Here is a 26757-nt window from a genome sequence, read left to right as displayed (position 1 = left end):
TTTTTTTCAGTCTAAATGACTCTATGATTTTATTAACATTCAAGCAGTAACCACTTGCTATCAAAATCTGAAAGATTAAATCATTTGGAGACACACACTTAGGACATTACCAAATCTGAATTTAAACCAACCTGTCAGAGGGATAGGAAGACTGTCTCTCACCTTATGCGTTTTATTACAAGCACACTGAAAACATGGAGTTGTATCAAGTCTGAAACCTAACAAGGTGAAACAACGACAAAAGCTGCTTCTGTGCCAAGTGCACCTCCACAGAACTGCCAGGAACGTTTAGCAAACTATAGTAGCCTTCGTAAAGCTATCGTAAGACGCAGAATGAATACTTTACCATTTTCTCGGATTGAAACTCTCACACAAACATAGAAGGAAGACGTAATACTCTTAAATTTGATTTTCTAAAGAATCCAAAGGCTAGCAACTCGAATAACACACTGTGAGACTGCAAGACACGAAGAGCACACTTTTAACTGAAGTTACTCAGACCGCAAACCTTCACTCCGAAACGTGCCAACACCTACAACTACCACAACACAACCGCCAGCGCCGTCTCAGCCTGTATCTAGATACAGTCGACAGAGATACCGAAGGAGGCCAGTCCGCGCCGTACGCGGCCGCCGCACCGAGCGCCACCTCACCTGCTGCCCCGTCGGCCTCGGCTCCCTGTCGCCACGCTCCCCGGGCTGCTGCCGCCTCGTACCGAGCGGCAAAATGAGCCCCCGCCGTACGAGTCTGAGGGATTGCTGCCGGGACGCGTCCCGGCCCCGCTCCCTGCCCGACCCCGGCTTTGACCGGCGGTGGGGGTGGCGGAGCCTGTCCCGTGTCGGGGACCCTGCGGGCGTCTCTGCTGCGGCAGAGCTCGGCCCCACGCCTCGTCGAGCTGCGGAGCAATGAAAGCATCAGCAGCTGGCCAGGACAGGACGCCACAAGAGCGGAGGCCAGACGGCTCCCGCCGCACTGCTGCCCGCTCCATCGCGCTTCGAACCGCCCGCGCCCCGCCACAGCGCTTCCGGGGCACGGCGCCTGGCCGCATGCGCGCTGTCCCGGGCCTGCGCACGGCAGCGAGCGGCGCCGGCACGGCTGGCCCGTGGCCAACGGCGGCTAACGCGCTCCCAGCCCAGGCAGCCGCCCTTGACGGAGGGGACTGGGGAGTAAAGGCCACTCCGCTTCCTCCTTGGCTCAACAGGCACATCGCCCCAGCCGCCAACCGCGACCGCGTGGCCGCAGTACACCAAGCAGCAGCCCCGGAAGAAACCGGAACCTCAAGCTAAGCAGAACCAGAACATAAAAAACACCGGAAACACCCCTAAGCACCCTTAACAAGATTGACACTCTGAATTTCAAATTGCAGTCCTTGACCAAGCACAGAGGTCCGTGAATTAGGCACACATACATCCCAGAGATGTCATGTTTGGGTGGGTTTAGGCCAGTGGAAGTAGAAACATCTTTCTACCAGACCTACACTTACCTGGGATTATTTCTGCCGAAATAAAGAGAAATACTTAAAACGAAATGGCAAAGTAAGATGGAAAGGACAGCAGCTGAGAACACTGTAAAAGCAACACAAGGGCAGCAGAAAACATGAAACAAATCCAACTCTCAAACCAAAGCTTTATTTTGTTTAAAGTCTTTGCTGCAGTAACTAGGACTGTGCCCTCTATACATAATGAATAATCATTCCCTAAAGGTCTGAATTTGGCACCAGTTTGTGTTTACCTCAAATACCTGTGGGAAGGATTAAATTAAAAAAAAAAAAAAATTCAACAGAATAGGAGCTGCCATCATGAAACCCATCAGCTCAGTTACTGGAGAAGCTTCAACACAAAACAAAATCCCAAGATCCTTACCTAAACCAACACATTACAGAGAGCTCCAAAACAAGAGATCAAACATTAAAAGGCTGATATAGGCTCAAGTGGTTTATAAAACCTATAAAAAAAGACTACACCAGCAAATATGCCCTTTCAGTCCACAGTTCAGAAATTCATGAAGGAAGCAACACTCGCTAGCTGGAAATCTTGTAGGACAGCCAAACAGCAGGACCCAAAATCCAATGTTAAAATGCTCAAGTTCCCAAGCCACATAAAATGAGAAATTTGTGGAAAGATCAAATCAATTCATGAAGTCATAATTGGTTGGGCAGTTCAAACTTCCCCCAGCAACCACTTATGTCATTCACACACACAGGCTCACATGTACACAGCTCAATCCCATCCAAATTCCTCATGGAAGAGAAGGATCCCAGGCTCTATTGAGCCTTTCCCGATCATGCAAGAAATACGTCTGGCTGTGCTTTAATCACCATCATGTGTTACTTCAGCCACAGAGTACCAGGCAAATTAAGTAGAAATGCACAGTTTTCAGCTCATCATCTCTGCTCAGTTGCTGGAGAGCTCGGTGTGGGTGCAGCCAGTCCCAGCTCATGCAGACTCGCTGGCCTCTACTGGCTTAATCATGTGGTCAGGCTTGTTGCCAGCAGCATAGTGCTCCCACATCTGCAGGTACAGTCGCTCCAGGTCCATCGTGTACTGCTTTGTGTTGAACAGAGGACTGGATATTCTCTGCTTCCAGACTTTGCCACGGACTTTTTTCAGGCTACAAAAAGAGTTACATAAGTCAGAAGAGGTTACGAGCACTTTGTATTGCAGTTTGCTTCCAAAATCTACTTCAGCAAATCCAGAGCGGTCAGTACAACCACTTCAAAAACATCTCCTTCCTTCAGCTTCCACTGGATCTGTATTGCTGTTTCATCTCCTCATCAATTCTGATGCAGACCACCATGACCACCTCAACTCAGAACTCTGACATAAATAACCTGTTGCATTATCTGTGCAGCAGTATTTTTTTATAGCATGATTTTAACTTGCACTACTAAGTCGCACACTGCTTATCAATTTCAATACAACAAAAAGGTGAACTATACTGCACTTTAGCAGGTGAGAGGCTGCACATGACCAATTTCTTAGAACAGGTATTACTGTTACTTAAGTGGGAGCACTGTTATGTTTGCAGTAGAAGCAGAAGACAGCTCACTGCAAGACAAACCTCCTGCCCAGGTACTTTAAATACTGGAGCATCTGCAAGGTTAAAATTACTGCAAGTCTCAGCACTACACCTAAACACAGCACCTGACTTTCACCACGTAATGTGGCAACAAGGAGAACGTTTGCTTACTATTCCAGATCAGTTCCCAGTTTCACAGCAATATCCTCATATTCCTGTCTGCTTTTTGCAATGAGCTCAAGACAACCCAGGCAAGTGAGCTGGGAGGCAGCAACTCGCGATGCAAGGGTCTCACCTGTAGAGAAATGAATTGAGAAAAGGAGTAAGCTTATCAAGTAACACATGGCAGAGAATCCCATAGTTCCCTTTGGCCCCTACAGAAGACAACACAGCTTGCTGGGTTTGCTGTACATTATTAAAAAGTTCATCATACTCACACCCATCTGTTCTGTGTAGGTTCCCCACTGCATTACCTGGCATAGTGACCATTGGAGTCCCAGCCCAGAGTACATCCATCCCAGTTGTGTGCCCATTGCAAAGTGGAGTGTCTAGACAAACATCAGCTAATTGCCCTCTCCTCACATGTTCTTCTTTGGGGGCGACAGGAGAAAAGATGATTCTGTTTTGGGCAAGACCCAAGTTTTGAGCATATTGCTGAATATTGGGTTCTCCTACAGCTGGGAAGCGCAGCAACCACAGCACACTGTTAGGAACTCTTTTTAGGATCTATCACCAAAAAAAAAAAAAGAAGCAAATATAGGAATTTCAGTCAGAAACACTTCCTGTTCCTACCAAAAATTACCACAGCCCAAAATGAAGCAGAAAGCGTAATCATTCAATACTTCAATCTTTTGAGATATGGAGCATGGGAAAAAATTAGATCACTATTGTGAGTGGAGTAACTAGGATTGCATTTGTAATCTCACCAAAAGAGACAGCAACTGCGACCAGCAGAGCTTGAGAGTGTAATTCCTGACATTTTATTATCTCATTTATGAGCCCATACTATGGAATATTAAAAAAAAAATACTCACGTAACAATCAGCAATAAACTATAAACTGGTCCTTGATACAGACAGTGCTCAGGTCTATCAATCTACCAATTCCCAAGGGCAGTTATGACTTTATTGTGCAGACTAGGAAAGACAAAATCTCACAACAGAACACCAGCACATATAAGCTGTCCAAGACACAACTATTCCCTGTCTAGAAGCAGAGATTTGATTTAAAATAAATCTAAAAACTTATTAACACCCAGTCCTGCAATACAAGCACTGTAAGGATTCAGAGGACTCAGTTTTAACTTGAAGTTTCTGCTATGTGTCACTTATGTGCCGTAAGTCTGACCTTAGCTTTCACATGATACACAGATACTCACATTAGCCCACATCTGCAAAGTGGAGGGGTCAATCTTATAGAGCTGATTGAAGTTACAGTACACAACAGCATCCTCTGGTAAGCCATACTGAGAACGAGTAGTAACAATTATAGTTCGTGGGACTTCCTCACCAGTTGCTGCTTTGTTGTTAATCTAAAAGGAAAAAAAAAAAAAAACCACAGTCCTGTAACACTGAAACTGCAGCAACCAAGAACATGCCCTGAAGAACCATCCCCAGGCACACCACAACATCTTTTAACATCTCCAACTGCCCTGAGCACCTTTTTGATTTTACTACACACAAAGCTGTCTACTCATCCATAATGAAAGCTGAACTGATGTGTATATGTTTGCAGATCATCCTGAACTTCTAAGTAACTGGAATAATTGGAAAGAAGAATCGCAGAAAGAGGTGTTACACATGGACTGCCTTTGTCCTGTAAGTCAATTCACTTCCTTGAAAACAAAACTGAAATTAAGATTTTGGGAAGAATAGTAGTAGTATTCAGGGAAAAAGAGCGGGGTTCTTCAGTTGGGCTTTTGTGTGGTTTGGGCTGTTGGTTCTAGTGGTTTTTTTTTGTTGGGGTGTTTTTTCCTGAGGAGTGCGCAGAGGGGAGCATGGGCAGTTCATGCTAAAAGGCAACAAACAGAAGAGATCAGCAAGACTTAAGATACAGACTACCATGTAATAGAAAGCCTGCAAGGAACCAGCTGACAAAGAAATAAGGGGAAATGCTAAAAATGAAACTAAAGAATTCTTCAGGTACTTTCAGAAAGTGCTGCTATAATGAACAGTTCAGAAAGAAGGAGATGAACAAACATTTTTGAGACAGTGGAGTAACTCTGCCTGTTATTAGCCATCTCAATTGTGTTTTTACAAAAAAGAAAGTGGGTAACAGACAAAGTGCAAGAGCCTGCACCTGGGTCAGGCTGGGGGGCTGATGAGTGAGAGTAGCCCTGCAGAGAAGGCCTCCGGGGTGCTGGTAGAGGAAAAGCTGGATAGGAGTCAGCAATGGGCACTGGCACAGAAGGCAATGGGCAGCCTGGGCTGCATACAAAGCAGCATGGACAGGGATGGAGAGAGGGGATCCTGCCCCACTGCTCTGGGAAGACCTCACCTGCAGGGCTGTCTCCATCTGTGGGACCCCAACACAAGAGAGACATGGACCTGCTGGAGAGGGTCAAGAGAAGGCCACAAAGATGATCAGAAGGCTGGAGAACCTCTGCTAAGGGGACAAGCTGGAAGAGTTGGGCCTGTTCAGCCTGGAGAAGAAAAGGTTCTGGGAAGACTATTTAAAGCAACATTTCAGCATCTAAAGGAGTCCTGCAAAGACAGCTGGGGAGGGATTGTGGAGATAGGATGAGGGACAATGGTTTGAAACTGGAGCAAGAGACAGGTTGGACATCAGGAGGAGGTTCTGTGCAATGAGGGTGGTAAAATACCCAGACAGGTTTCCCAAGAATATGTTTCAGTTCCCAACCCCGAAGAGATTCAAGATCAAACTCAATGTGGCCCTAAACATATTGAGGGTGTTCAAACAAGACAACCTTTGAGGGTCCAGTCCAATCTGATGCAATCTATGAATCTGTAGAACAGCTCACAAATGTCCTGCAGGCAATGATTAAATCCTGCCTTCAAATTCTGAACAGGTGCCTTCTTTATATGACAAGATGAACTACTTTGGACTTTCGAAACCTCCTGATAGGGAAAGGTCACATTCCAGTATCTGTGGTTTGTAGCCCATCTGCAAGTCTGCTTCAGAATGAGAACTACACCACCCAACACAACAAAAGGCAAGACACTTGCTTGGATGCTTTTCCTCCTTGTCCTGTTAAAACATACCACTACAAAAATAAATCCCAAGAGAACAGCACCTTGAAGTGCCTCACCTGAGTAGTTGCTAATCCATTACTGATGTTGAATCCATTGATTGTTATCTGGATTTGCCCACGATTGATCATCTCAATGACAGCCTCTGCAATGGTGTTCATGGGGATGACTGGCATGCTGAGAGCAGCATTGCCATCTGCATTGTCACAGGTGTCTGGACACTTCATCTGCAGTAAATCACAGCATCAGACAGGGCCCAGGCTGCAGGCCTCAGCACCACTCAATGCCAAGGAGCAGCTCTCACCTTAACGATCTTGACATCAGGGAGGCTGTCGAGGAAAGCCTTCAAGTCAATGCCATTCAGAACAATTCTGTTATCATAAATATGTCCATTGGACTTGAAATCAATGACTGCTTTCTTCTGTTAAAAAAAAAGTTACAAGATCCCTGGCTATACTCAGTGCCACTTCATAGAACACCTCCTTCTCTTGCCCTATCCCCCCACTTACCTTCAGATGGGGGAACATGTTTGCATGGTCTCCAATAAAAAAAGTGTTTGGCATGTAAGCTAATTTCTCCGAATACTGCTCAGCCACTTCAACTGGGGAAGTTTCTTTGTCTGTGATGATATAATCCATGAACAACGCCCCACTGGTTCCAGGATACCCTAGCCACATTGCCTGAAAAACAAGGATGCAAAGCTCCAGTCCCAGGTTCTTGGCAAAGATGAAGGAAGCTAAGAGTCAACACATTTTAAGCTACATTCTTCATCTACAAATTTGAGTTCCTCCTTGGTTTTTAATCCAACCCCAAATGTTCACTACGGACCATGTTCAAGGATATTCATTAAGTGGATCCCTCAAAGACAAGGTCCAAGTATCCAACTACATGCAGTTACAGCCATCAGAGAAGACAGCTTATCTTAGTGAGACTTCTGCAGCCTTCTGTAGCGAGTCTCATTCAGGCCTCTCCTTTTTCCACAGGCACTTCTGAAATTTAGTTAAAAAAAACAAACTCTAGCATTAACTCCGACTCCCTTTAATAGTATCACCATGCTTCAAAAACTGAAACTAGAAGAACTAATTTCCACAACTGCTTCAAATACGCTTTGTTTCACCAACACAAGAGAGCAGAGATGTTCAGGCACCCCAGAGAATTAAGCAGTTGTCTTTCAGGACAGCCACTGGCCCATAATGCACAAACCTCAGCACTGCTGGACAGAAGGATGCCATGTGCCTCGTAAGTGCTAAGCCCTAACATATTTTTTGCTGACTTATCAGTGGCAGACTCCAATGCTTCCTCCACTCCACCAGAAGAGTGTAAGAAACTCTTCATGTCTATCAGTAAGTTTTTGAGATACAGAAGCCTCTAACTTAGTTACCTGAAGGGGCGCTGGTCTCAGGGCAAACAACTCATTTCGGGCTCCTTTGGTGTAACCATTCATGTTAATGAGGATGTGTATCCCATCCTGATGTATGCGGTCTGCTGCTTTTCCATTGCACGGTATCTGAACAGCAAATAAACACAAAAAGCAAAGTGGGGTTGGGGTCTTTCAGTCTTTTACCAGTAACTGTGGCTAGTCAACAGCATACCAATTGAAAAATGTCAAAGGCCTAATTAAATTCAGGTGAGACTTCAATCACACTATTGCTGGTTTTACAAAGGTTTAAGTGGGTACCACTCAGTGAACAAAACCTCTGTTGAAGTCAGTCACTTTTGGTAGAAATGGCTGAGGCAGCTGCTGACAAAGATTGTAACTGTGGTACTTCAAGGTTGCTTCTCTGACTTGAATGTGCCAAGGCAGTACCTAATACGGCCAAGCTCAGCACTTAGTGCAGAAAAAAAAATAACAGATCACAGAAAAAACTTCAGGCAACACTGAAACAGCTTCAGTTCTCAGCTAAACCAAATCCAAAGAGCAGGCCTTCACACAAGGCATTACAGTGACTTTCAAGAACAGAAAGGTCTTGAAAATCACAGTGTGTCTCCCTTGTCTAATGCTGAAAGCAAAATGATTTTCAACAGTGTTATACTCCTCCTAGAACTAATTACATAATTAGTCATTACTGGCAACTAGTTACAGGAAAGACCTCACAAATGCAGCAGCAGTAAACAAAAAATAAAGGCTAGAAACTGAGGCTACACAAAGCATGACAGCCCCACCACTATCACCCCTGTGAGGACAATTAATGACAACAGCTCTTGTGAGACAGTGAACTCCTAAAACAACATAAGTTGAGTACGGAAGAATTACTTCTAAGTAAGCTAATTAACTCTTCACAGCTACTACTCATTCTGCAGTTAATCTGCACTAGGAAAGTCCTTCACTTTTGTAAAAAAAGGGAATCTAGTCCACACTTTATAGCAGGGCATGCACATGCACACAAGCAGTTTTATCTCCAAGCAGACAACTCGAGATCCAATCTTGGTTTCATTCTTAAGTTACACTGCTAATGCAATAAATCACAGCAGACTGTTTCTACCCATTTGCCCCTCCTGCACGGATCTGTAAAGATTTGCACCATCGCCCAAAGAGAAGAGTTTGATGCCTCAAGAATTATTAAGTCAGAAAATTCATCGTATCAACTCTGGGCAAAGGAGAGAATTTGTCCTACACAGCTGTTGAGTGCTATGAAACTGCCATCCTGTTTTACTCTGTATGACTCAAGGCATTCAACATGCACAGCTGCAGAAGCAGGGGATGGATGGACAGCCTTCCACAAGTGTAGCTGAAGCTCGCTATCCTGAAAGAACCTTTTGGAATATCGTCTCTACAAAATCCATCTCAAAGAGCAATTTTGTATTTTTACTTAGGAGAGCAGGCTTTCAAAACACAAAGCATGCAAGTTTTATGTCACCTAATCTAGGGCTATCCAGGTGCCAGTCCAGTTCCATTATCAATGTACTACCCCATGCTGCTTTAGGGTTTTGTCTGTTATCTTAAGATAGTATAACAGCTCCTTCTGTGGATGCCGAAATCCCATCACCCACTGATGAATTTCAAAACACACCACACAAACAAAACTGCCTGTAAATGTTCCCAAAATAGCCTTCTGACAGAGGGGCAAAATCTTCCCTTCAATCAGTAAGCTTCTGTTCTGCTTTGCTGGAGTAAACAAAGCTTAAATATAACTGCAGTTGACTTGACTCATCCATACCATCTAGATAGGATTACTACCTTCAGACCTAGTGGAGCAACCATTCAATATTGCTGGTAGTACTTTTTAAGAACCATGAAACCATTCTGGTTGGAAGAGACCTTTAAGATCATCAAGCTCAACTGTTAATCCAAATCACTACTAAAGTGTCTGCCTCAGCACCACGTAGCTGTCATCTGAATACCCCCAGGGAGGATGAGACTCCATCACCTCCTTGGGCAGCCTACTGCAGTACCTTGCAACCCTTTTAGTGAAGACATTTTCCAAATATTCAGAATAAACATCCCCAGGAACAACTCAAGACCATTTCCTCTTGTCCAGTCACCTGGGAGAAGAGACCAACCCTCACTTTGCTACAACCCTGTACACAAACATCTACCAGTGACATGGGTCAGGCCAACTCCAGAACAGCTTCCCTGAGTGACAGAGCTCACAAAGAGGTCACATAGGTAAGGCCTAACACCAGTACATCTACAAACCTCACAATTTTCCAGACTAACATCAGCTTAAATCAAGAAATTATTACAACTAAAAGCCTAAATGACAGAGGCTGATCTCTTCATTCAAGTTTGCTAAAACGTCACTGCACCAGAAGAGCTCACCTGAGATAAGTCAACAAAGTGATTTGCTTCAGCCATCACTTTCACACGGAAGTTTGTACCATCATCAGGACTCAGGGCATAGCAGAACACCTACAATATGGAGCATCAAACATTTAATAACTGCAACAACTTCACAACAAAGCATTTTTGCTATAATACAAATGATATTGCAATTAAAAAATTACATGAATAAAGCAACATCTAGCTTCATACAAAAAATATTTTATTTATTTGGTTGGAATTTAGCAGTTGAGGAAGAAATAAAATAATCCCCTGTATTTGTACTGGTTAATCTGAGAATTATAATTGGGTTGAACAGACAAACCTGCGTGGGAATGTACAAAGCGAAGATGGATGTAGTGAACGGAGTGAAGAAGGACTAACAAGCGCATGCTGACTTGGTTCCCACAGCTGCTTAGCTACCTTATCTCAGGGATAGATAATGTACACCTCGTAATGAGAAAAAGAGGTGGTTTATGCTGATAGCGTGGGTTGTCCTTGACTAATTATGCTAACGTGTTAGGCGTGTGCCCTGTGGCCTGAGGGTATTTATTGAGAGCGAATGATCGATAAAGGTCTCTGGTATAATTCACATTGATTCATCTGGAGTCCATGTGTATTGCTTTGATCACATTGATACATGAGGGCCTTGACCACGTTACCTGCAGCAAGCTAAATCAGGGGTTCTGCAACACCTGCAGAAGCTTCTTAGATTAGTTCCCTCCATTTAAGAAACTGCAAATGTATCTGAAACTCAAAGTTGACAGGTTATGGAACAGTGTAGCTAACCCAGCACATACAGAATAGATAGAACAATATGCACATTATTCTGCAGGGCAAAAGCACGGGCTTATTAGGTAGCTTGCAGAGCTTTCTAAATTCAGAAGAAGCAAGCCTGCCCTTTGTCTTGAGCTGATTCAAGGTTTAAATGATACTGTCCCCACTGTTCTGTACTCAGAGCACTTATCTGCTGTCAGAAAACTGCTTCATAGTTCACACTTTGGTAACAATTCAAGCATGCAGACTTGCTAAGAGGATTATGAGACTACAATGACTTCATGACCAGGAAAAAAGCAAGAAAGCAGGGGGAACAATACTCAAACCAACCAAACAGAATAAAAGAGCTTAATAAAGCACCCTTTTTCAGGAAGGGAAGACACAAAAATCCTTTACAAAGATGTGCAAACTTCTATATCTTGGAAAACAGGAGTTCAAAAGGCAAGGCATTTAAACAGTAATGGAGCAAGCCATGTAACTGAGAATCCATTTACAGCCTCAGTCCCCTACTCTGACACCCAGATCAATAGAGCTGTCTTCCAGCCTGCCACATGTACACACTCATCTGCAGTGAGCTACTGAACCACTGCCCTTTTGAAAAAGCAGCAGCCAGACCAATCTGAAGTTTGTTCCGGTGATAGAGGTGTCCATATAAAAGTTACATGAGGAGAACAGCAGCAGAGTGAACAGAACACAGATGCCTCTATCAAATGTCACCAGGTATTGACAGCTTGATGCTGAAAACATCTACTAAAACACAGCATCTGAAGTCTGAACATTTTCCATGGGCTAAAAATCCTTCCCATACTAATTCCGAGAACAGGTATCCAATTCACCTACCTTCCAAGTAACACTTCATACTGGTTAGTGCTGGTAAAGGAAGATGACTCAATGCTGGAGAACTATTCAAACCATTAATAAAAACTCCTGCTAATAAAAAAAAACCCCTCAAAACCCAAACAAACAAAAAGCCCTAAACCCAAAAATTTGTCCTTCCATAGTTTACTTGCCCAGACCATACCAAAAAGTAGCCTATTTAAAGCTTTAGAAAGACCATTTGTATTTTTTCCTCGAATTTTTCTGGGTTATGCATGCCTGGGATCGACTGCATTAGGTGCGAGGTTGGATGGTTTCCAAAATCAGAGCTCACATAGCCAATACGAAGTCGACCTTCACTGGCCTTCAAATCCTTGGGATGCTCATAGGTGGCTTGTGAAGAACATTGATCTGTCACGAAAAATGAAAGCAAATTCCTTACAAATTCAGGAATCAAAACCAAATGCTGAGTGAAGGGACAAAAAGCAAGCTGGTTACTTTGTGGAATTTGCCTTAGCCTATACCCAGGAAGCACTCTGTGGGCACCAGCTGTTTCAAAACCTGCATTACAATCTCTCCATCAGAGCCAGATGCAATGTCCACAAACCATTAGAAGCCCTCACACACTTACATCAGCCACATAAAGAATGACATAACTGCTGCCAATCAAGCATTTCTGCTTTTCCCATCATTTCCTTACAGCCTTGATTAGGTTTCACTAGTAACACACCTACTGTGACTAGCAAGTTCTCAACTTACAGGCCACCTGTGATCAGAACAGCATCCTGGGAAGCACCATGGCACACTTTCTACTCTTAAGCACACAATTTTCCATGAATGTCAGCTTCTAGACACCAGAGACCAGATTCTAAGGCTATCAGCTAGCTTGAAAGCTAAATCTGAGTTCTTTCCATTAGTTAACCAGACCATCTACTGGCTGACAGCCTATATCATATTGTACCTGCAAGCTGCTCGAGCAGCCCATCTCAACTCAGCATTCACAAAGCACCAAACAGCTAGGGCTCAGGCTTAAGAGGGTAAAGAAGTTTCACCAACTGCAGCCACACTCTTACCAGCTTGAGGTGTTCTGCAGTCACAGTTAAATAATTACAGGAAGAGAAACGGTTTTGAAGGATCTGTTCAGCAGTACACAAGGGACTCTCACACAGAATCAAAATGAATACTCCACTACTTCCTCCTGCAATGTCTCACCACTGCTAACACTGCTGCCATCTCCACTACAGCAAGTGCATTTGTAAATCTCAGCGCAAACCCAGAGCTCGCTCATTTACCACGTCAGGTTCCAAACCACTACAGATACAGGAAAGGATGAAATTTGGGAAATACTATCACAGCTACCCAGATCTGCTTACTGTCACAAAAGATAATGTACTCTGCTCTTCCAAAATGCCCCTTGCGTGTACCCTGCAAAGCTAGGCACTCTCTACGGGGCTGCTCTCTCTACAGACCAGACTCACGAACTCACAGAGCCCTAACAATAACCACGGAGTAACAGATTTTCAGCAGGCATAGGCAAAACCACAAAGTACTTGAACCATAATTGGCCTACCTTGTCCAAACACAGATTTCCATGCCTCTCTGCAATAGCCTTCCTAAAACTGTGAGTAAGGGGATAAAGCATACTATGATGTGGGTGGACAGAAGGCAGCCTGTTTTTCTCCAGCTGATCAGCTACAATGCTAACCAGCTTCTTCATTCTTTCATCATAGTCTGTCCAGTCACAGACCAATCTGGGAAAAAAAATAAAATTAAACAAGGATTAAGTCAGCAGTTTCCTTTGAGCTGTGTCAGGACATTTCACAAGGTGAGCAATGCTTCCTCCAAAACCAGAAGTGAGATCTTCATTAAGTCCTGCTGATGACTGTATGACCATCTCTTTCAATTCAAGACTTAAGCCTGCTCCTTACATTTAAATTAGCCATCAGTTCAGGTGATCGACCTCAGAGGGTTTTAAGTGTTTACGGTTAAGAGCCTCATTCCACTCACCTGCAAACAGTGGGCCAAATTGCAGTAGGCATCTGGGAAATCAGGTTTCAGTTTCAGAGCAGTGCGGTAAGAGGCAATGGCTTCTGGTATATTCCCTGAATCCTGAAAAGACACAGAAATGTGTCAGCAGATAAAAATACACTCGAGAGCAAGTACTCACGGTGCCCCACCACCCTCTGAGTTACTCTTATGTGCTACCTTGTGAATAGAGGCCAGGTTGCTGTGGGCATCAGCAAAAGCAGGGTTTATCTGAATGGCACGGGTGTAGCACTGCAGAGCTCCTTGAACATCCTGCATCTCCTTCAAAGTATTTCCCATGTTGGAATAAGCATCTGCAAATGTGGGGCTGATCCTGAGAAATACAGGTAACATAAGTAATAAAAGCTCCTCCTCCAATAAGAAATCAAATACATACCAGACCTTCTGGTTGCGAGGCAGCTCTAAGAGAGTTTCTGAACAAATGCAGGCACCCTCCTGATACAAAATGCTGCAGTATTACAGAGCGTGTCCATTTACCTGATAGCCTCTTTGTAATGCATCAGAGCTTCCTGTAACTTCCCTTGCTGCTGCAGAACACTTGCTAAATTGGAATGGGCAGCAGCAAACTCTGGGAACACCTGAAAGCAAGCAGAATCTGTCTCTCAAATGCCCTAAGCAGACTGTATCACAAAAACAATTGCGCATTTGTTACTCTTCTTTTAACAAGGTTCAAGTCTCTGAGTAGATGCTCCTGCACTTATACCAAAGAGGAAAACCACTCTGGCACAGTGCACGCTCCCAATATACACCCCCCAGCTCTCCCTCTCCCATAGCCAGACGCACCTCCAGAGCCTTCCGGTAGAGGCGGACAGCTTCCTCGATGTTCCCTGCTCTCGCTTGATGTTTGCTAGGTTGTTGAGAGAGTCTGCATGAGTGGGACAAAGTCGAAGAGCTGTGTTGTAGCATTCTTCAGCTTCTACCACCTTGGAAAAGAGGGATGCTGTTAATATGGAGCTATTCTTGTGACATGTCATTATACTATTACTTTAAGCAGACCCCCAAATCACTCTTCCTTGTGACTAACATCCATCCTCAGACACTGGCATCACCTGGTGCCTAAAATAACCACTGTCCTTTTACAAATGTTCAGAAGGAAAGCACTCCTTACACTGCCTTTCTCCTTCAAGGCGTTGGCCAAGTTACAGTAGGCATCAGGGAAGTGGGGTTGCAGCTCAATGGCCCTCCTGTAGGTGTCTATTGCCAGGTCTATCAGCCCTTGCTCGTAATAGACACAGGCAAGGTTGCCATGCACAACTGCGTGATTTGGACTCAAACTTAAGGCTCGTAGGTAAGCTGCTACAGCTCTGTAACAAGACAAAGAAGGTAAATAATCATCCGCAGGGCAGCAATTACCTTTACCTTGCTCATAAAAAAAATTCTATGTTAAAAAAACAGACTTTGAGGGATATGTACTAACACACAGATCTGTCCTGCAAGATATTCCTCAGAACACAAAAGAGCACTGTCTGAATTTACAGCCCAATCAAGGGATCAAGTATTTCTATCTGCATTATTTTAAAGTTATGCTGAATTCTGTAATGACTCTCTGTCTACAAGAAATACTTAATAAAACAGCAATGTTTTCCTCCCACCCAATGCTGTAAGTCTGGAGAAAGAATGAAGCTTTCATCTGTTTTTTTAAACATGCTTCATCAGTAAGATAAGCACAAGACCTTTGCTCCATTTTTTTCCACTTTATGCACTTGCAGTGATATCGACAGTATCACATTAGCCCATGTCTTAATTCTAACCTAGCACACCTATCATGCTTTACTCTTCAGACTGCCCTTTGTTCAACTGCGAGATCTCTCATTCTATGCTCCTATAGCACTATGCAAATCAGAGTTCTGAACAAATGTCAACAGTATGCACAGCGAGCAAACTCTCAAAAAGGTGGTGTAAAAATTTTAACGCGATGAGGAAATATGCCTTTTTCTGCCTCATGAATCCTGGTTAAAGCATACATCACACTGAACAATGCAAGCAATTAATTAACCTGTTCCCTGCAAGCTTTCATTAAACTTGGGAGCCACAAACTAGAGCCACCAGAAATTATAATTAACAGATGCAATACAGGACACTGCTTATAAGCAACACAGCTTGGATCTCCCTCCAGGAACAAAGATGAGATTCGTGTATCAGGTCTCAAAGTTAGTTCAGCAAGACCGCAGAAGTACTGCAATCCATGAAATAACACAAGGACAACAACAAGAACAAATAGCAAACACTCAGTAGGTGCTTAGCTCATTTTATCACTCAAGGGTTCACAACTTTCTTCATCCTCTCCAGACTTATTTTCAAATCAATACCTTCGGAAAGTCTCATTTTTAGCATTTTACTCATTAGAACAAAGCAGCATCAAGAAGCACATTCCACACAATCCTTATTGTATTCTGGATTTTTCTAATTTTTTTAACTCCCGCAATCTGATCTGTAAGTATTTCAAAGCCATTTGCTTGCTTAGCTTCCAGCAAAAGTCTCTGCCTATACTGTATGAAGATTTTTACATTTGGAACCCCATTCATATCTTGATACATCTGACAGGACATAGAAAATTAGAGTACTGATCCTGCTTACCTGTCAAATATCCTTGCTTCCTTCAGGACATTTCCCAGATTGATGTAAGCATCCAAAAAATTTGGGTCAAGTGTTACAGCCTGAAAATTTTTCAGCAACAGTTTTGAGCACTAATACGAAAAAAAAAAAACCCACACAACCAACCCAAGAACATTCTCAATGAAACCTATTCAGGGGGTTTGTTTTGGGGGGGTGGAAACACAGTAAGAGGAGGTGAAGGATGGGGGATTGTTTTTGTTGTTTGGATTTTTTACTTTGACAAACCCAATCTGTAAACAGCTAAGACATCAGTAACCTAGTAAGGAAGGAAACTTCAGTTACTTAAATCAGTAAGAGAGCATCAAAATTACTCATCTGTAGAATGACAGTATACAATGCGCTCAGATGCACTCACTTGTTTCCCTGTCAGTTGTAATCACCGCAGAATGAAGCATTAAACACTGGTCATACTTAATATTGCTGCCTACTCATGCTATGCTGCCTTTAACTTGTTCATAGGGGAGAAATCCTAAAGTAACTCATCCGCATCCTTTGTCTATTATAAAATAAGACAGCAACTTACAACTTTAGCAGCTCATGGCAACAATTCCAAAAGTGTGAGATAAAAACCAAACACATCAAACATGTAGGGGAAATTCAGTCACCATTTAGCTAAACGAAAACATTTTCATTTGCTTCAAAACTACTAGCACACTAGAGAATCTTAAGAACCAATAAGGTTAGAGAAGATGCAGTAATAAGTTAAAAGTGAGTACTCAACAGGCCACACTCTTTCAGTCCTTCCCCTATCTACTATTACTTCCAAATTAAAATGCTTTATAATCTATCACTAGTGAGACAGACTCAAATAGAATCGTGAGCAGTTAGATTTTTGAGGAAGGAGTACAAACTGAATTCAGATACTAACTAGATACAAACACTAGAAGGTATCAGACATCTAGTTAATGACATCAATCTAGAGATTTCTGAAACAACAGTGGTGAAAAATAATCCTGGAGAAGAATTAGTGCACCACTTAAAATTGTTTTCCTCAGCTACTCAAAGGACAGTAATACCTGAAACAGAATCATAATAAAACATTACTTTCAAGCAGAAAGCTGTCCTCCCCTCTCACACAAAGCAAAAACCATTAATCCCATCAAAAGAGATTAAAAAATACTCCAGAACTCTAATAAAAAACCTACTGAACTTTCTCATATGTAACATGTGTGTGAAGTCCCTGGGGCAACTCTAAACATGTCCCTAGCAGAACACAGGCATCTGAAAGATCAGAAAGCTACAAAAATCCATCACCATAGAACGTTAAGTAACAGGATGATAAGAAAGCCTCTGCTGATCAAAACACTACTATCACCCGTAAGCAGAGGACTGCACGTGCATTAAAACCTAGGGGTGAAGCTGACTGGCATAGTTACCTTTTCAAAGTGATGAATTGCAAGCCAAATTTCTCCTTGAGCATTGAAAACACAGCCAAGATTACTCCAAGCCACTGCAAAGTTTGGTTGAGTCTCAATTGCTTTTAAGTAACAGGCCTTGGAATAGTTAAAGAAGAGAGATACAAGGAAGGGGAATATTTGTAAAAGAAAAAAAATGAGAAAAAAAATAGTTGTTAGTATGCCTCCTCTAACCAGCCAAAAGTGACCCTGCAGTATAGGCTAGCTTGCGCCAAAACTAATGCGCTGCAAACTGTTGTTGATCCTGCGCCGGCGCAAACCAAAACCCAGGTGCAAGCCCACCATTGCTCAGTTAGGCTGCTAACAGATTAACGTGCCTTTGGACACCAGGTCACCACAGAGATCACGCCATGTTTAAGTGCAGAAAATCCACAACACTACAAGCAACTTTGCTGAAAGATGAGATTATTAAACTGCAAAATGTTCTAGAGCAGAGAGAAATGACCTCAAAACATCAGAAAACTACTGGAAAACATGAAACCACTCTTGGGTTTGAATTGTCCTTGTCAAGCCAGACACATCCAGGCCCACCTTTTTTCTCCAAGACCTCCAGTTATCTGCAGCTCCCAAACCTCAAATGACAGGATTGCACAAAGGTTTAGGTCCCTGTAATGCAAGCGCAAGAAGTCGCTGCGCATCCTAAGGAGCACGGCGCCACGCTATTGCTGCCAACTGCTTTGCTATGTCTTGATCGCCCCTAGGCCCAGCGAACGGCCAACCAGAATCATTAATCTACCAGACAGGCCCATACAGAAATTTGCACATTCAATTTGATATCTGGACTCTAAACGCGTCACAACCCAATTTCATCCAAAAGGCTCCAGCCTGGAGCTTGGGCAGTCCCCAATCAGAGATTAATCATCTAGCCGACCGTTCACAAGGGCTGTTTCGCACGCAATGCGCGTTACCGCTGCGCAGCCTTTGCGCTACTGCAGGATCACAGCGCATCATCAGAAGAGCAGAACGCTGCAATCCAAACAAAGAAGAAAAAAGGAAAAAAATGAACAACCAGAAGAGTTAGAAGCTTTTACTATTAACTATCTCCAATTATTTTTTTTAATATTAATTTACTTTTACTTTATTTCTTTGAAAGAATTTGTGGCTACTAGTATAAAACATTCTTACATTACTTGCTTGTAATTAAGTACTTTAAGCTGTTTCTGAAGCCACAAGACAGAAGATTCAGGCATGGAGGCAAATGGTTTTGCTGTGGCAGTTACAAACCCGTTACCATATTTCTCATCATGTGACTTTTCGGTGCGTTCCTTGCTGGAAGAGGAGGAGGAGGTGTGTGTCTGCCCTAGATCCAGGCCTCGAGCTCCCTTCAGCGAGGCACCTTACGCATGGAATAGGAGGTTTCACCCACCTGAAACCTTCTAAATACAATATCAGTGGTGAAAAAACCAAAAACAAGAGAGAAAATAAAACAAGATCATTAGTAAGAGTTCAACAAAGCAATTGCATTTTTTGGATATGTCTTAACACATAGGCATGAGGACAATCTGTCTGTAACAAGGGAGACATGCAGAAGGGAGAGGGTTAATCAGGGTAACTGCATACGGCAGGGGCTTTTTTTTTTTTTTTTTTGAAGAAAGGCTCTGAAGCATCTACAAAGAAATTAAATTTTAGTTCAAACCGTAAGGAATCTGCTGGCTTGATCTTTCAAATGGACTGATAACCAAAGAAACATGTTGCAATTTACTCAAGATGTTTTTTCCTCATTTATTAAAGTTCTCACAAAACAGAAAAACACTTTCAAACTAGGTGTCTCCAGAGCTCTGAAACAAAGAAGTCAGCAACCTAAGGCAGGCGCAGTGTCTTGGCCTATACCAGTCACACTAAAGCTGCAGTGAAGTGCAGTTCATGTTAGCTGTCCGCTTGGTGGGCTGAGAACCAAATGTCTCAAAGACTTCAAAATCTCAATGAATCTGCAAACATTTTCAACCTGGATCTGACCAAATCAGTAAGGCCGCCCTAGGATGGTATGTACATCCAAGTTGTGAACAGAAATCCAAACAACAGTGAACTTTGAAGCTGCGCCCCCACTGCCCCTCCCCAAATGGTGCTGCAGCCAAACAGACAGCTACGCTGTGCGTACACTCCACTTGTTAGCATGCGCGTGGGGCTTGGAGCGACAGACACGGAGCCCAGGGTGTTCCACTGCTCCACACTCCTCACCCCTGCAGCGCGGACGCGTAAGGTGGCTTGTAACAAGACAATTTCTTTGCGCAATCTGAGTTTTAACATGCCAAGAATTTTAATCTCATCTTGGTGTTTGAATTCTCAGTTTAGGAAATAAGACTGCTAGAAGCCACCTTTCCACTACAGCAAGTTTTCTTTCGATCAGTTCATTTCCCAAACAAACCAGCTTTGTCCTTCTGATTTATTTTGGGGGAGGGGAAAGGGAAGACATGAAGAACAGGTGATTGGGGAGTCTGCACACTGCAGCTATTGGTCATTTGCTAGCCTTTCTTCCACTATCAAGGGAAGGGAAAAGTTAAAAGAATAAAAATCTTTAAAAGCCAGTATTACAAGATAACATTTGGGTAAGTTTCTTCTACACTTACAAGCCACAAAGGACTTTAGAAGAGCAGCATTTTCAATAGCACCTGCATCGTACAGGGATCTTGAGCTAACCACAGGCTCTCTGCTTGGCACCAGCAGGTAAGCCTCAGGTTTGAAGGACTTTTACTGATTTCCAGACAAGAGCATGGTGGAGCCCCTGCCCGTTACTTCAGAATGGTATCAGATAGTCTAGTTCAGCAGAAAGGCTTGGTAAGGTCCCATTTCTTGACTCAAACCAACTTTTGACCATGACATGCCACATCTTGCCCTGCAACTACTCTGGGGTCTGTCAGTGCCTTCAGTTTTCAGCAGTTTCTGAGACTGTCTGTAGATCAACGCAGATTTGAAGACTTGGTGCAAAGTTCAACTTTTCAAAACACTGACGTTTACATCTATGCTACCCAACACCTACCTTGGCTTCTTCCAAGCGACCCAGGGCTTTGAGCAGGTTCCCCAGGTCACTACGAACACAGTACAAGTCCTGAAAAATCAAAGTCACACTTCAGCTTCATGACTTCAGATGCCCCAAAGGTCTTTAGAAAAGAATGCCCCAGTCCTCTACAGCTCATTTTAAATTCTTAACCATTACATCACATTATTTTTCTTGATCTAACATTACACTCACGGCATAACTATACTGACTTCAGCACTGTAATAATGGTAAAGCAGTGGAAAGTAGTACTTCATACAATTCCCCATTATACAGAAATATAGAAGAAAACCAAAATCAAATGCCCCTCCTCAAGTTTGTTCTCTTGCTAAACAACTATCTGAAGACTCTTTTTTTTTAAAGCATGACCTGTATTCTTAAGTTCCACCACTGCTGTTACAGCTTTTAACTAGATTACAGACTGCACAAAATCACTCTGTTTTTTGCACTGATTTATCCTTTTTTAGCTGCTTTGCTTTAATTTGTAACCACAGCACAGGCCGCCAGTGTATATATTGGTGTCTACCAATAGAGAACACAGAAAAGAAGTTTCTAACCCTTCTAACAAAAGAAGTTTCTGACCCACACAGAAGTGAACTCCTGTAAGAGAAGACCACCCCACAGTGTTTCTCATCACTGCACCAACTCACATCGCTTAGTCTAACTTAGGTTCACCTAGGCTGAAGAACACAGCAAAAAAGACTCTCAGCTCCTGTTGGACTAAGTTTGCTTTTCCAAGGGGAAAGAAACACAGGCACGCCAGACCAATACCTTGCACTTTTCATGACAAAACAGATGACCAAACTGCAAGAAGACCCCTTTATTATCCTGAGAAAACACGTGAATATGATGCAAAAGAAACCTGAGTCTGGTAGACTGTTTACTGAAAATGTCAATTCAAAACGGTTCCAGTCAAAGACCCAAACATCTTATCTACCCTCCAAGAGTCACTTCAGTGTCAAGTCCGAGCAGTAGTTCTCTCACTGTAATACTACTGCCTTAAAGCACACAAAAGCTAAACACAAAACTTCTGACTTTGGTCAAAACAAATCAAATCACAAACCAAATTCCTTGTTTTTCTATTATCTCAACCAGCAGTCCTTACTGTATTGCAACTAAAATTTTCTGTGTTAGAAGTCTTTCGAAGATGCTTAATGTAATAGTTTAGTGCAAAGGCATTAAGAAAATCATTACTTTTTGCTGTACAGATTAGAAGGAAGAGTTACCACTTGCTCAGTTCTCTGAAAGTGTTTTGGTACACTAGCGAAGTATACAATGCATTGTTACTTACAGGGTTGTACTGAAGGGCAGACACATATGCCTGTACTGCTCCTTCCATATCACCTGCAGCTACCAATGCAGCAGCCAAATTAATATATCCATCAATGAAATCTGGTTTGAGGCGCAGCGCATGTCTGTAATGCTCGATTGCTTCTTGCAGCTGTCCACGTTCCTTGTACACATTGCCTAGATTTGAGTAGGCTTCGGCCAGCAGTGGGTTTTGTTTAATTGCCAAAGTGCTGAAGTGTGCAGACCTGCAGAAATTAGATAAATTGGGGAAAAAAAAAGACAACCAAAGCCCAACCCACCCTTGAGGACTGTTTACCTAGTTGTTTCATGTGCATGCTTAAGTGAGCTGAACACACAGCCAATAAACCTAGACTTACAAGAAGCTGTCTCGTATGCTTACTTTCTTCTAGTCGGAGCTATCATCTCCTCTGTTTCTACTTTAGATTCTACTAAAGACAGACAACACATTCACTATCAGTAGGGTTCAAATCACCTTGCCCAGCCTGAACTCAACGCACTCGAAGAAAGCACAAGAGAAATCCTCTGAAGCCTCTTCTCGCATGTATATGCTTTGAGCAATGTTCTGCTCAGGAAAAAGCTGATGTAGACATAAAATTCTGTTCTATCCTCCCTCATTTTATTTTCACATGTCTGAACCATCATTACAAATTCATTCACAAACCGATATAAAATTAACTGCAATCAGAAATTCTTCCTTCCTTCATTAGCACATGCAGATCTACAGCTAGAACAGGAAAAGCTCAAAATGCCTGAGGCACAGAAAACAAGACTTAGAAGAGTGATTCAGAAAGAATGCAGCCAACCTTCAGATGACAAAAATCTGATTGTGCCACTTCACAGCAAACAATCAGTCTTGAAACTTGGAAAAAAAAAATCCCGACAAACCTCTACAATGCAAGTGGAATAAACAAAGGCCTTTGTTTCCACATGTCAATACCTACTGCACACACAAATGTGGCTAATACTGTGTAAAGCACAACATGAGAACAACAGCAAAAGCTGTCGCTCAGCGTAGAGCTGCTGAATTCAGTTGGGATTTCTCTAACAAAATTCAAAAAGAAGAACATTGGTTTTCACCAGTCCTTACTACCATCATGGGGTCAGCTGGCATTTAGCAGTAAAGAAAAGTTAAAGCAGAACTTCTGTCAACTCTGCTCAGCACTGCTAGAGGCACAAACTGTAAAGAAAGGTCGACAGAACACCTCAAGTCTCCTACCTGTCCAATCTGCGACACTGGAAATGAATGGATGACAACAACAAAAGCACACCAGTGTTATCAGGCTCTTGTCTCCAAAGTTGCATGCAGTGTCCTCTCTGCTGCTTCAAAGTCTCCTGCCTGATACTCACGATGAGCCAACTCCGCTAACCCTTGGAAGGAAAGCATACGTTTCGTTGGTTCTGGAGAATCACCAAAACATTTAAGGGGGGGGGGGGGGGAACAAAAAGTTAGATAACGGGAACAAAAAAGCCCAAAAACAAACAAAACAAAGTGAAGTGCACACGAATGAACAACAAAAATGTTTGAAATTACACAAAATACTAGAGCACATGGTAGTCTGAACTCTCACATCTTCACGTCCCAACCTGTTACCACTGGACTTGTACAGACCATACTAGAAGCACCAGACTTCAGCAGCTAGTAACAGGAAATATGAAGACTGCAATTACTGCATTTTTAAGTAAATAATTCCCCATCACCCCCAAAACATAAAGATACTCCTGACATATTGTAATTTGGTTCACAACAGTAGAAGTGCTGCTAACATAAAAATTGTTCTCGCCCTCTCCCACGACTGCAAATCTTATGTTTTGTACTATTAAAAACAAGTTCATAAAACTTAACAGGAAACAAAGGACAGCAGACAATGACTGCAAAGCATCTGAACAGAAGAAAGCTTTGCTGGGACAGTAGTGAAAGCCCGTAAAAAAAAAACACCACCACCCAAAGGCAATTTGTAAGATCCTCGCGTTCGCTATATGCAAACCAAAAACTGCCATGAAACTAGATCCAATGAGACAGACATACACTTCACTGATCATGCAACTGGCCTACAGAAGGAACCACAGGTTACAGGAAAGGAGTTACTGCTTCTGGAGGCTTAGCTGGAAAGGGAGTGACAAAACAGTTTAGGAAATCAAACTTCTTACAACACAAAGACCTGGATTAAAATATAGACAAGTGCAGGTTGGAAAACCCAACCCTGGAGAAGTGCTCCCTCTGAATCCTGCCTTTGCATTCACACCAGTAGCTCTCACTACCGAAACCTTTAATTTCTGCAAGTATAATTTTTTTTTCCTCCAGAAGTCCAGCATTTTCAGCAGCCTGCAGTCATTTAATTCCATTCACGAAACACTTCCCACCTTGACCTAGAGAGTTTACAATGAGGCAGATCAACCCTTCCCAAAGCAAGGAAGCATCTCAATATCTGAATACGTCTATCTCTGCAGTTAGGCACTGCAAAAACCTCGAGACTCCCTAATTCACCCGGGAGAACTTTAGATAGATTACGAAATCACAGAGAGATCAGGCATAGAGCAACCTAGTGTTTGGTTTATGGAATTCAGACGCATGACCTTTTAGCACTAGCAGGTTTTGAGAATAAGACTGCAAACACCACATACAAAGTACAGCTGGTTTTCTAGATTGTCTGTCAGTGCTAAAAGATTGTGAACTGGAGCTAGCAAAGCTACTCGTGCTCAGACACTTGACAAACTATTGGACTTCACCCAGATTAGATTCCTGTTTTCTAGAAGCTTAGCTTTATACTTTAGAAACCATGACTAAGGCAGAAGTGGATTTCACTAGCTAGTTAAAACTACTAGCAACGAACAGCTGCAGCTGTTATTCACGTGAGAAGGACGGCACCGTTTCTGGAAGTCCAAGGTGCTGAGAGAGCAACAGCTGTACTGCAGTACCAGAACACTGCTCCTCCCTCACTCCCTCCCTCCCGCCTCAGCAGCCTCACAAGTAAGACTTCTCGGGCAAGCGGTCTACTTCCAAATTCTCCTGACGGCACTGACACAGGGAACCTCCTGGACTCAAGTGAGTCATTTTTATTTCAAATCTGACGATCCCAAAAGTTCAAGACAAATTCTTACAACCACTTAGAAAGAAGCTTCCGATCTATCTCAATGCCGCATTTTGCCAATTTATGCAAAACGTGAAACTAAAGCTGCAATTCTCAGTGTAAGAGAGAAGGTGGTGTGTAAAAATACTGTATTAAACTTCTGGGAATAAGAATTGCTAGCAAAACCAACGAATTCAGTGAAATGCTGTTATTCCCTTCCATTTATCAAGTCTTCACAAAACAAAATTCCTCCCAGACGAGACAAAACAAGCCGTTCACTCCGTGTAAAACAGCCAGTCATCCACCTCCTAACGATCCTTGAGTTCGTTGAAAAGCAGAAAAATTACAGCTATGCCACAGAAATCAAAGGAAAGGTTTGCGATTCAAAGATGCAATTCATCACAGTTGCTCACTGAATCCACTTCTTAAGAAAACAATCGCAGTGAGGAGTCACCACCAGAAGAATTCCTTATCCAAGTCTTGCATACATAAACTTAACTATCTATGTTAACTCGTGCCACTGCTTTGACTATGACCTTGGAAAAGTCTCCCGCGTGCAATCACAGCAACATCTTCTGAGACTTGCACGCAACTCAAGTCAAGTAAAAACCCCCATGAATTATCACTAACATACCCGAGGCTACTTTTCTTCCCCAGAACTAACATCCTAAACAGCCTTAACTTCAGATAAAATCTAGGCCCGCTTCCATTTGGGAGGTGCAAGTGGTGAGCACAGGACTCTCCCCGAGCATGCATGTTATTTTCATCTTCAGAAATCAAGACTGTCCAGAGGATGCTGAGACATAACGAAATACTGCATCCCATCTCTTCATTTCCACTTCTCTATCATCACCACCTCCCTTTACATTTTGTACTACTACCTCTCCACAGAACCTTTTCTCCTACTTTTCCCAGACGCTGTTTCAGCTTTTCATACCTTTCCTTGTCAGTGGTTACAGAAGCCCTCAAAATCCTGAAGGATAAAACTGTGTTGTCCTTTTATTAAGCAGAACGCATCTTTTTCTTGTTCTACAGGGAACATAGATACGTCCTCCTCTCTCACCTGCCCCTCAAGTTCTGGATCTATACACTAAATGCAGAACAGGCTCCCTGTCAAACAGAACACGCTGTCTAAAAGGGAAACCTACGTTCCAGGTCAGGTTCGTCCTCTACAGAAACGCAGTCACCCGGTACTCGGATTACACTTGTACCAGTAAGAACCGCACTGAGAAATAACCACGCCGTGCTCTTTCAGCACCGACCCGCCAGCCGCCGCCTGGAGACAGGCCTCGGGCAGCCAAGGCCCTAGCGGGAGCCACCGCCTCGCCCGGGCCGCCGCTTCTGGAACGTTCGGTCAGGAGCGGGCCCGGGAAGTACCGCGCGCGGGGCGAGCCAAATGCATCCCCGGGCACAAGCAGCCGAGAGGCCCTGAGGGAGGACAGGGCACGGCCTTCACAGGGCTGCGGCGCTGCCGGCCCCTGGCGCGCCCGTCCCCGCGCGGCAGGCCGCGATACCTGTGCTGTCAGCTACGTTCCCCACGGAGGTCGCCATCAGAAAGCGGGACAGTGAGGCTCTGCTGGAGGCAGCGAAAGGACCGCGGGTGCAGAGGGGCCCACACAGCGGGTGGTGCAGGACCGAGCTTCCCGCAGACCCAGCACGCTAAGGCTCCCGAAATGGCGGTGGCAGACAACTGCCGAATGGCTGCTGCCGGAACTAGCTCCCCCCA

General features: G+C 43.4%; 1 protein-coding gene across 1 annotated transcript; it reads right to left on the bottom strand.

The window, feature by feature from the left end:
- Positions 1-1606: 1606 nt before the first annotated feature.
- On the bottom strand, positions 1607-26757 carry OGT (O-linked N-acetylglucosamine (GlcNAc) transferase). Its single transcript, XM_064159716.1, is given in 25 exon segments — positions 1607-2610; positions 3190-3313; positions 3492-3744; positions 4397-4549; positions 6287-6454; positions 6532-6648; positions 6737-6907; positions 7609-7734; positions 9988-10079; positions 11836-11970; positions 11973-11991; positions 13151-13329; positions 13587-13689; positions 13786-13939; positions 14104-14204; positions 14410-14456; positions 14459-14549; positions 14735-14930; positions 16204-16283; positions 17619-17735; positions 20635-20703; positions 21944-22187; positions 23180-23271; positions 23273-23331; positions 26546-26757. Coding segments are annotated over 25 exon segments (3102 nt in total). The 5' UTR covers positions 26583-26757; the 3' UTR covers positions 1607-2435.

This window comes from Pogoniulus pusillus, chromosome 19, assembly GCF_015220805.1.
Source record: "Pogoniulus pusillus isolate bPogPus1 chromosome 19, bPogPus1.pri, whole genome shotgun sequence".
Lineage (NCBI taxonomy): Eukaryota > Metazoa > Chordata > Aves > Piciformes > Lybiidae > Pogoniulus > Pogoniulus pusillus.
The sequence above is the reverse complement of the archived record's forward strand: the minus strand, read 5'-3'. Positions and strand labels throughout refer to the sequence as shown.